The following is a 12,068-nucleotide window of genomic DNA, read 5'->3' on the forward strand; positions in this document are numbered from 1 at the left end:
AAACAACCTAATTATGAGAAAAACAGTGCAGGGTCAGTGACTGGCCACCAGTTTAAGACACAGAGCTACTTTTAGTGTGCCCTCCTTCACAACGATGATTTTTAAGGTCCGTTAGAAAGAGAAGCCTAATTCTCTATTGGCTTAAAATCAGAGTTGCTTCACTGATTTTCCTCAGGCAACACTGACTTAGACCTGCTGAGGAACTGCCCTCACCTTCTCAGTCCCCAGTTCCTTTTGGGTAACGCTTGCCTTGAAAAGAAATTCAACAAGTATTTATAAAGCTTTCTTCAGCTGTGTGTGCTTCTGTGTGAAAGAGGAGTTAGTTAGGTCTGACTTGACTGCAGCTTTTGAGCCATTGGAACTATACTTTTGCTCCCATAGAAATAGTATGTGCCGAGTATTTTTAACAAAGCACTCCCCCACAGCGCTAAGCCAAATGGTTCGGCATGATAGTTGTACATGCAAACCCAAGAGTGAAATAGTTCAGGTTTGTTGTTCACGCCAAGGAAAATGCCAGTAGTTAAAACAGCACAAATAGACAAGAGCAGATGAGAGCTTTAATTCCCTCCCAGTTTTCATAGACAAAGGGGACGTGTTAACATGGCTAAGGCTTAAGAAGGGGCACCATGGAGGTTGTTGGACTGTGTTAGAAAGTACAGGACTGATGTGTACCAGGTGTAAATTAGTGTAACTGCACTGGGGCTGGCAGAGCCCTGCTGATTTACACTGGCCCAAAGTCTGCCCTGTGACTTTTTCCCTTGGCAGTGAAGTTATATTTACAAAGCATGCAGCAAAGTGTGATTTCTTTGTAAATTGGACTGCTGTGGAGGCTTCAGCCTGAGACCCACCTAGACTCCCCCGACGAGACCTCATTGTCTTTCCTCCTGGTGAATGCACAGTGTGATTCTTTGATTGACTGCTGCCACCTGATGCTAAGAAAATGCCCTGGGTTCATACTAGGGATTGTTGGTTCTATTAAAAGCAATGTAGATAGAGTTTATTTGTCACTGAAGCATTTTATGCAGATGTTCCTACTTCGGAGATGTTCAGTCAGTTAGGTGTAAAGATGCGCTGAATAGGTCGCCATCACTTAGGGTCAGGGAAATGCCACCCCAGACACATAATTAACATGGCTGACTGATTAATTGCCCACTGAAAAATATAACTACCCATGCATTTAAATATTTATTTTCAGGCTCTGGACTTCACTAGTATTCTCTTATCTAAAAAAATCCCCAAACAATGAAAATGACTGTAGATGCTCTTTCTAGAAAGGAAAAAGTGCTGGCTGACTTACCGTCCTCTGGGATTAATCACAATGCAATTCACATTACAACATGCAAAATAATGTGTGTAATCCAGTCTGACATGAAAAATTGCTAATAACATCCCAAAAGGAAAGAGCTATGAATGGTTCTAATGCCTTAAGAGTAGGGGAGATCTTTAGGAACTCAGCATTACAAGGTGAAGCCTCCAGAGGAAGAAAAAGCTGAAAAGTTGGGTCTTCAAAACCCCCACAGGGCTTTGTTCATTGTTGGGTTTGTTCGCTGCTCTCTGCAGCCTGTTGTACCAGGTTCAAAGAGGCAGATGTGGCTCAGGTACAATAAAGTTGGACCTTAAAAGATAGCTCCCAGTCTTAAAAAAAGCCTGTGTGCTGCTACAGTGGTGGAAGGCCTGGAAGCTACAGGTTCAGGGGTTTCACACTGCCTACTCCATGGAAAAGCAGCACTCTCTGCCTGGAAATCTTTCAAATGTGCAGGTAGAAATTGAATGGCAAAGGCCCAACTTAAAACCCAGGTTGTCACTTCTGTGCTTACAGTTGTCCTGGGTGTAACCATGAGGTAAGAAGCAGAGGTGGGACTTCATACTTCTCGTGTAGGTGCTTGTAATTGCCTGTTTCTCATCTCCAGCAGCTTGGGAGGGAAGAAAGACATCTAGTGTTGATCCTCTGGAGTGGACACCAAAATCCAAAGGTTTTGCTCTCATGGACTTAAATCAGGGTCTACTCCATGACTTTGGTTATCTATTCCTTTTCCTGGTTTCTTATGTCTTGTAGTCAGAAACTCCTTCCCGTTTATTAGTGCCCAGCAATACCAAGGGTGATGAGCAGTGTCTGACCATTGAACTGCATGAACAGAAAAGCATGTCAATTTTTTATAGCAATGAAAGAATGAGAAAAGCATGGTATTTTCTGTAGACATGTTACCAAATGCCTGAACAGCTGAGTGGTTATGGGGAGTTCTAAGCAATTTCTTTGAGCTGGAGTAAGTGAAACATAATAGTTAATTTCTTCTCTCTTAATTATTGCTGGAATAGACCATCTGTAATGATGTGTCTTTCTCTGCACCCTGTTGAATGAAAAATTTCCAGAGATGCTTTTGGGAGCAAAAAAACCCAAAAACATGTGAGGGCTGGATTGCACTCTCAGAGGTAGACAGAGGACTTCTCTGGGGCTTCTGGAAGCAGAGTTTGTCAGCTGGTGTCAGGGGGAGCTGATCTCATGCTTATTTGATGGCAGAACGTGGCTATCAAACCGCTGGTGTCTCCCAAACAATGACAGGTGAGTGAAGGCTCCAGAGCTCTGTTCTATCAGATTGATCACACACATTTCCAGACAAGTGCTTTGGAAGTGGCTTCTAAAGGGAAGAAGGGGAGAAAAGCCTGAAGTGGAGAATAAGGGGCTGGCCTTGATCTGGCAGTGTGACACGAATTCAGTAAATCAGTGAGAGCTGCCCAAGTGTCTGTTTGCCACGGGAATGGTTCAAGTGGCTCCTAGTGCAGGTCGGAGAACTCCTCTTGCCGGTGGGGACAAAGAATAGCAATGAGGGAATACTTGCTATTATAAGCATGCTGGCTACTGGCCGGCCATGTATTAGCAGTTCTAGAGCTGTGAAGCCATATTTCCGTGATAAAAGTGGAAAATAATACCTTTGTGGAGATTACCTCAACCTTGCAACTGCCCTGCAGTTCATTAGAGCGATTGCTTTTGAATCATTTAAGGCAAAGGGTGAGAAGGTGGTGTTGGTGCCTGGGACAACTACTTAGAATGAATTAGTAAAGTGTGGAGGTATCTGAGTTTTTTTAACATTCACCCATTGTTCAGGGGCTTCTGAGAGTGGTGCGTTCCCTCTAGCATGGTATTTGACTCACCCGTGAAGTGACAGTGACATTTAGAAACAAATGAGTTTAAAGCACCCCAGCTCAGAAGCCACTTGGAGCACAATGCACCCGTTAAAGAGGTTAGGGTGGTATTTGTGTGATCCTGAAAAACAAGGAAAAACCATAGTGTCTCCTGAGAAAGCAGTTTTACGGGGTTCTTGTGCATAGCAGCCACAGAAGCAAGCCACTAGCTGAAGGCTTTCCTGCTTGATTGGTTTTAAGCTGCAAACAACATTCAGAGATACCCCATTTCTTTGAGTGCTTTCAGCACTGGTTGTGACCAAAGTCAGGCACAAAGGTACAAAGGGCTTCCTGTGCATGCATAACTTTCATATTAGTTCTCACATGGAGAGGGGAACATGGCCATAAATGCACGGGTAAAATATCAAGCAGAGATTTTTTCCTTAAAGACAATTGTGCTTGTTTCCCCTCCTGCTAATTATATCCTATAAATCCCCTACTGTTCCAACTCAGACAGTAACATTTTGTTACCTACATTCTGTCAGTAGACTTTACAAAGATCTCTAACACATGTTATAAAAGTTATTGCTATAGTACTATATATAACAGCTTTGCATAAGAGAATAGAGGGCTGCCACATTTAGAAAATGCAGGTGCTATGTAAGCCCCTTTCTGAAAGAAAGAACTTAGCTCAGTTTCCTTTGAAGAACCAGAGACTTGAAATTGAAAACTGTATTAATGCCATTGTCTCCTTGTATCAGCAGGTTCCAGAGAGATTCCTGGAAGTGGCTCAGATCACGTTACGGGAGTTTTTCAATGCCATTATCGCAGGCAAAGATGTTGATCCTTCCTGGAAGAAGGCCATATACAAGGTCATCTGTAAGCTGGACAGTGAGGTCCCTGAGATTTTCAAATCCCCAAACTGCCTACAAGAGCTTCTTCATGAGTAGAGAGTTCAGCAGCTATTTATGAATGTATGAAAGTAGCAGTCCCCTTCTGATGCCCAAGTCATGTGTGTCTCTATTTTAATTTCATATATATGTGTATGGCATACATATATATATGTATATGAAATTAGACTGATCCCTCCTGGATATAAGTTTTCGTTCAGTTCCAAGGGGATGGTTATTTTACTTCAGCCTTTGGTTTACTTTTGCCCAAGACCCTTAACATTTGAAGAATCAACGGGGTTAATTTTCAGGGAGAAGAGTTTGGAAGCGTGTAAAAGCCTGTCTTAGCAAGTTAGGGCATTATGTTTAAAAATGCTTTGTCAGATTTATTGCTTGCTGCAAAGTGGCATTTTGTCTTGGTGAGACTAATGTCATGGCACAATACTACAGACAATGAAGTTTATATTATGTTTATACTGCTTAAGGTCTGAACTCTGTGGAGCCATTTCAAAAGCTTCGAGCTTTTTTATTTGTATTTATATACTTTTTAATCAATAACTAGATTTTGTTTCATACTTCAGAAAAATACATCTGTTTTAGGTACTCACTCCAAGAAGTGACACCCAAAAAAGCAAACCCTATGCTTCATATGTTCCTTACAGAAATGACAGATACCCTGCACCAGTCTCCAACATGCCAGGTTCTTGTTTCTCTAAATTGCAGCAAGGGATGTTTGCACAAATCAAATACTGTTCTTGCAGGGTTAGGCCAGTAATTCATGCACAATGTTGTATCAACCACACTAATTTTGGAATATGGTCAGCTTACTAAAGCGGAAGCATTTCACTCTCCATAGAGTAAAAATGAAATCTTCAGCATCGTATATTGCCATGTCTCAGTCTTACTTTAAGTGGCATTGGTCCCTAAACTTATTATTTTCTTAGTCCATTCTGCCCCCTAAGATTACTTTTCCAGCATACAAAGTTTCCTGTCCATATTTGACATCTGCCCTGAAAAGCACTTTTTGAATCATCTTAGTGGAAGAGTCTTCACCTCACAGTGATGAGGCAAAGGAAAAAAAAAAAAAAAAAAAAAAAAAAGGCTTGTTTGTAGCTATAAAATATAATTAGTGTTTTCCTAATCAGAAGAATAAAAATTTCATTTTCATAAAATTCTAATGTAGCATTATACAAAAATCACAGTGTCCTCCTGGCTATGCAGGGTTCAGATAGCCAAGTTCAATTTTTAAAATTACAGTAAGTGCAGCTTTAAAAAAAATAAACAAAGAAAAAATCTATTTGATCAAAGTGGCTGCACTTGTCTTCTGAAGCTGTAGCTAGTGGTGACCAAAACCTGAGCTACAGTGTAAAGTCCCTGATGGATCTGGGTTTGCCTGAATGCTACACCACGAAATGACAGAAAGAAAGAAAGAAAGCTAGCTGCTAGTTCTCATGCTTTCTTCAGTGGCTCTCCTTTTCTCATGTTTTCAGAAAGAAATCGTCTCCAGAAGTTTGGGGGAAGGTTGAATATGCTATGGCACACTGTATTTGTCATTTTCTTTGTCGTCTTTTGTACGGATGCAGTAAGAATTTATTGTTATCATCAATAGTATTTTCCCCTACATAATTCAATCTAAATCTAGAGGAAGTTCCTAATTAGTCCTGAATTATATTTATGCCATTGAGGATATTGGTATCTTCTTTATTTTAAAATTACATTTTGACTTTGGAGAGTGAAAGTTTACCCATGTGACTAAAGAGCTGACCTGATCATTGCAATTTCACTTCATTTACAAATACTGCTGATAGACAGAAATGTATGAAAGCAATTATTGTTAGCAGAAAGCCTTAAAAACCTGCTGACTTCAAATTAAACAGCACAATCCTCCGATTCCCTGTCATTCTTTTCAAGCACTGGCAGTATCTGTGGAGTATAGGCAATGCAGACAATAGCATGGGATGAAGTGCCAACATTTTCACTATGCATTAAAAGCAAAACAAATCTTGATCTTAGACTTCCTGAGAGTACCTAATACTGTACGTATCCTTACAGTAGACAGTATTTTTTTTCTTTCTTTTATTGTCTTACATTTTATTTCATTTTATTTTGATTTCTTTATTTCATTTTTCCTTTTTGTTTTTCTGTGTGTGTGCATGATTTGGTAAACATTACACTTCATAAAGATGTAACTCCAATGAATTCTGAGTAAGAAAGGATGAAAATTGTGTTCATGCACTTTTTTGATTTATGGGAAGAAGTGGCATAAAATGCTCAAGTTTTAATACACTAAGTTCATCATTGGCATACCATCAGATGCAAAATATTACTTTGCATTGTCACCTTGGACATAAGAAAGCAAAGCCATACTTTATTCATACTATGTGGACATACTACTAGCTACCATCTCAACCTGTGATTTTACCGTTGCTTTATATTATTATTATTATTATTATTATTATATTCTATTATTATTATTATTGATATTAATGTTATTATTATTTGGCTGCAATGGGATTCACATAATCTAAATAAGTGAAATTGTGTACTCAACACTTGATGTTGTTGCATTTATTTATTTATTTATGGGTAGTATAATCTCAATAGTAAATGAGGCATAGGAATTAGGAATAGAAATTTCATCTTAAAGGCAAAATAAAAACCTCCTTGGTCTGAAAAAGGAATAAATGATAATTTCATCACTTCAGTTATGTGATTTTTCTGTGTTTTATAGCCATATTGCCTTTGTGCCTCCCAATTCACCTAAAATTACAAATACGTGGCATAGCTTGTACTAAATTCTAAGTAGAATCCAATCCAGTTTCTTTTAAATTATCTTAATATTATTTCACTAAAAATGGCTAAAAGGCAGGAGGCTACTTTTATTGTAATGAAAGGTTTACATAGGAAAAGAATTTCAAAATCCATGTAGAAACCCCATCTTGCCATTCATTTACTGCTAATTCAGATTTATTTCTGCATATAAACTTGAGGTTATAGTCTGTGCCTAGACCTTAAATGCACCAGCGGAAGGATAAAAAAAAATCCTTCAAAATACCAGTTTTTCCCCCACAAGTACAATTGTTCTTGTGCCTTCTGTGGCTTACAATTTTCATCTTTTAAACTTTATTTTTCAATTACTACAGCTGCAATAAACACTGACTTTTTTTTTTCCCGGCTGTTTGACATAATGTTGATAGCTATGCATATTTTGTGTCTTTTTAAAAATTAAAAAAATAAAAAAAAACAAAGCAGGAGAATACGTTTTTGAAGAAGAGAATTTTTAGAACAGTTTGATAACGCAAATTATTTTTTCTCAATTGTTTGAGCAGCATTCGAGTTTTGAAAATTCTTGTAGAAGCCAATTTTTTGTAACTGTGGTGCAAATCTTGTGTTTTCTTAGCCTGATGAAAAGTAGTATAGAAGCAATATTTCATACGTGACATATGTGCATATACAGATACGTATGTGGTCACACACAGGACAACATGTGTGGGCATATGTATGTATATTTACACAGAAACACACACACACACACAAAAGAGGCGTATGAAGTGAAAAGCTTACCTTTTTCCTATCTAGATTAAGAACCTATTTTAGACATTTGTTATGTTTTGTGAAAAGAATGTTCTATTTGAAACTACAAAACATTTAATTCTTACTGTATCTCTGGTTGTTTAATGGGAACGTTTCACATTTAATGGTAAACACGTGGAAGATGTTAGAATGTAGTAATTATTTAAGGAAGTGTTCACCCATGTATTCCTGAGGTTTGCTTTGTGCCTCTGAGTATTATTTAATTAAAGTGTTTTAAGTTTGCAGAATCTTTGTTACTGTACCAGGTATGTGGGTGAACATTGAAAATAGAGGGGAACTTTTATAAAGCAATGTAAATATTCAACCTTACGGCTGTTCTTGCATAAAGACATAAGATTTTAATAACTACATTCTGAAAACATCTGTTGAATTTATAAGAAACACTACAGTAACTGTGTAGATAGTTGAAAGCATTCTTGAAAATCCAGCTCTCTACTTTTAAAAGTTAAGTCTCTTTCATCAGATGTCAAGGGAATGGGTAATACAGTTTCTGTAAAATTGCAGAATTTTTTTCTATGTATATGAAGTCAGTTAATAGAAAAATGTTTTTTTTTCCACAGGTTAATATTAATTAAGAAATAAAGGTGAAGATTTTGTGGCTTTAAAGATAGGATTTTCACCAGCAGCATTGAAAGATTATACATATATATATATACAGAAAGATATATATATATATATTAAAAATGGAAAGTGGTTTACAAAACCCCCAAAATGAGCACTGTACATGAGAAGTGAAAGCAAAAAGTATATTTGCCATGTGTATTATATAGCAATCATTGGTGTTAATAGTGCAAATGTTTCCTTCTGGTACCAACTCTGTGTTTGAAAATTCCAATACGCATTGTTTTCAAAAAGCTCCCCTTAAGGAATGTAACTGGTTTATATGAGTAAGCAGTTACTGTATTGCACTTAAATGTTCTGTTGAAGGAAATGCAATTTTGTTTTCTGTAGAACTGTTGGTTGTAAACCATCTATAAACTGAAGCTAAAAATGCTCATATTTAGAGCTGGGATGAAAACTGGTATTTAACCTTTGTATCTTCTTAGGAATATCCTTTTTAGTGTATGAAAGGTGGTGGCACTATGACTTTATTCAGTCTTTTCATCTGAGCCACAGTCACCTCTCTCCCAAAGCAGCCACCTTCCAAATGCACAAATACTGGGATATGTAGAAACAAATCTAGAAGAAACAGTGAGCTTACATTTTTCTCTAAAATCCATACCTTCTGCATTAATTGTTCCACTCGAGTGAGATAGCAGAAAAACACAATAACCATCTCATTACCATATAGCCTGTAAGAGTCAGAAACTAAAAAAGGAGGGGGAAAAAGCCTCTTTAGCTTGGTTTTAATGCTGCCCAGAAGAGTCAAAGGTTAAGGTTTAAACTGATATTGTCCCAGCCATTACTCATATGTATATAGTTACAAAAGTGACAAAACACTGCCTTTATATTATTTAGCAATATGTTGTAAATAGCATTATTAAGCTCTTTTTTTTTGTAATAAAGACCCTTTAATTTGAAGATAGTACAATAACTGAACTGATAAAGTCAATTTTTGATTTTTTTTTATTTTATTTTTTAGCTAGAGGCAATTTCAACTGTGGATTTTTTTGTTGTCGTCTATTGTTCTGAAGACTTTGCATAATTTATTGGTTTAATTTATCCTAATTTATTTGATGAAGGTGTACAATTTTGTATTACCAAGGATGTACTGTAATATTAATTGATGACAAGATAAAACAATAAGACTCCCCTGTCTGTTTGGAAAAAAAAGGTGCAGTAGACAATTGATTGAAAAAAAAAAAGTTACAATTCTAGCTTGGCAGCTACTAAATTTAAGATAAACACAGGAAAAATGTTTGGGGGGGGGGTGGATTTTATTTTGTGTGTTTAAAGCTTTTGTATACTCTCCAGACTTTTACCTTTTTGCTTTGTACCACTTAAAGGATACAGTAGTTCAATTGCCTTGTGTGCCTTCCATCTTCTCTAAACTGAATGTATGTGCAGTATATATGCAAGCTTGTGCAAAATAAAATATAAATTACAAGCTCATTGCCATTGTTTACATTTATTTCCAAAAGTTTATGTTGCCCCATGTGAAGAGGTGAACTCCTGAACACTGTGTGTGCCTAACACTGTACTCCTCTGAAAGTTTTCTTCTCCCCTTAGTTCAAATTATTTATTAATGAAACTACCAGCCCTCTTGCAAAATGGATATAATGATGTATGGCCTCGGTGTCCTACCTCCAGCGCAGCGCCGGTTAAGATAATGAATGTTATTTTGCAATAGTCTATCTGCCAAGGAATAACTCCCTGCTAGAGACCTGTTTTGTCTGAGGCATAGACAGCCCTTTAAATTAAATGCAGCCCATGTGAGCTAGTTTGTTTATGCTGTTTAATCATTTCCTGGGTGTACCTGCCATGCTGGTGTCCTGCAACAGGGGGTTCCTCAAGCTGGGTGATGCAGGGATGGTGCTTGCTGAGCTGGGTGAATGCAGAGAGGTGGATCTTGAGTTGTGGTGGTTCACACTTCATTCACATTTGTTACTCTTACCAGTCTGGCCTTGATAATGGTACTGACCAGACATCATCCTCTGTTCTCATTGTTGCAACCCATCACTCAGGGATCTCTTCTGTTTCAAGCTGAGTATTTACCAGCATTATATAAAACCACTCTGTTCCTACACAATTCCTCAAAATGTATTTTTTCATGGTTTTTCTTTTCCTCTTTGCTGTGTCTGCTGTTTCATATGTATCTTAAAATTCTGGGGTTGAGTGTACCTTTGATTTACGTGATTGTTTGTGTTTCAGATGTGAAAGTTCTCTTTTTGGCTTAGAATTGGTGCAGATGGCAGTAAGACTGTAGCTTATTTAGATTGCAAAATCCTGCAAGACTCTTCTGATTTTTGAAGGAGAAGCGTGTTAAAAATATATTTTGATCTGAGGTCATTTATTTTCAGTATCTTCCCTGATTTAGCCTCAGGACACCAGAGCTGAGCTGGAACCTGAATCCAGCTTCAGCTTCATTGTAACAACAAATAAATACTTCATATCTGCAACAGCAGTTAAAACTCCTGTATTTTTATACATCAGGGGTTGCATTTGTTGAGCCTCATCAACATGAGGTGTAAAGGAGGTCTGTGGAAGGTCATGAAGTTACATCTACATAACTAATAACCATTTAAATGTGAGCTCTCCTCTGGTTTTACTGCAAACACATTGCCTCTCCTAATTACATCTATCCACATTACCAAACCAACATGCTAAAATAATTTTTGTCTTAGTCATCAAGCCCTAACTAGATGAGAGGGAGATCATCCTCAGGTACCCAGTTATGGACCAAAGGATCTGAGCTCTCTGGGTAATTGCCAGCTCACTCTGTGCCTCTATCAGTTTTTCTCTCAAACATACTGGTCTGTGAAATGCAGGACACTATTTGCCATTTTACCCTGCAGTGGAAAGCACACAGATCTCTAAATAAGAAATCCTAGTTATTGGCATCTCAGACTACTGCAGGAGTTCAGAGCTAGACTGGAACTTGGCAAGTAGTCCCTGTCATTGCAGAGGGCCAAATCAACTTTCCCAGGCTTCAAGCACCCTGAAATGATCCAAGTTCTGCAGATCTGGCCATCTGTGCTTGGAAATCCTCAGTTCCCCTAATACCTGGAATTTTTACAATAAGAAAGATACTATGTTCTAGCTTAAAAATGACAAGGAAGACATGAATTATCCCTGAGCAAGGCAAAAAATTGAACAATTTTATGTCACTGAGACCATCACTAGCAACTGGGGTCTTTTATACATCCCATTACTGAGCAGCTGGATGTGGAAGACTGCATTTTGTCATTTGAGAGCCTGAAAGGGTTAATTGCTCTCATTTTCTTGGTCTGTACCCTTATTTATGCCCAGTCTAGGTTGTGCCAACACAATTTCTATGGAGATGATCCCTTCTGATCCAGTCTTCCCTCTTTGTTAGGAGGGAGAGTGGCAGCATATGACTGACTGCGTTTGGGAAATAATGGCAAATACATCCCTCACTCTTTGCAGTGCTCCCCCAAACTCATCTTAGTGACTTTTAAAACATGGCATTGTGTTTGTTTTAAGAACACACTATGCAAAATTAAATCCTTGCTAAATTCTGTTGTTGAATGGGGCTGGAGGGCTCCCAGGGTGAAGGCAGAGCTGCTAGATAAGAAGGGCTGGGGGGTAGGAGGGTTCTTTCCCTGCCTGGTCCAAGTGTTTGACCCTCTGGCTGCATTGCAGGGCCTGCCTGTGCTCCCAGCTTCCCAGTGGGCAGGGGCATTTGGCGAAGCTGCCTGTAAAAGCGTGAAAGATTGGTGGGTGCAGAAAATCCATCAATTGCTACAATGGCCATTTTTGTGTACGGTTTATTAGGACCACAACCATACCTGCACCTCAAAGAGACGAAAGAGGTATCTTTAATTTAAATATTGAAATGTTTTA

General features: G+C 38.1%; 1 protein-coding gene across 5 annotated transcripts in view; it reads left to right on the forward strand.

Annotated features, from left to right (window-relative positions):
* PROX1 (prospero homeobox 1) overlaps positions 1–9,656 on the forward strand; it is a 49,559-nt gene extending 39,903 nt beyond the window's left edge. For 4 of the 5 annotated variants that reach the window (XM_063152166.1, XM_063152167.1, XM_063152168.1 and 1 more), the window contains one exon: positions 3,882–9,656. In XM_063152166.1, the coding sequence (XP_063008236.1) occupies positions 3,882–4,070 (189 nt within the window). In that variant the 3' untranslated portion in view covers positions 4,071–9,656. The remainder of the gene's footprint in view (positions 1–3,881) is intronic. The other variant, XM_063152170.1, reaches the window with a different exon arrangement.
* The last annotated feature ends 2,412 nt before the right edge of the window (positions 9,657–12,068 follow it).

Source organism: Melospiza melodia, chromosome 3, assembly GCF_035770615.1.
Source record: "Melospiza melodia melodia isolate bMelMel2 chromosome 3, bMelMel2.pri, whole genome shotgun sequence".
Classification (NCBI taxonomy): domain Eukaryota; kingdom Metazoa; phylum Chordata; class Aves; order Passeriformes; family Passerellidae; genus Melospiza; species Melospiza melodia.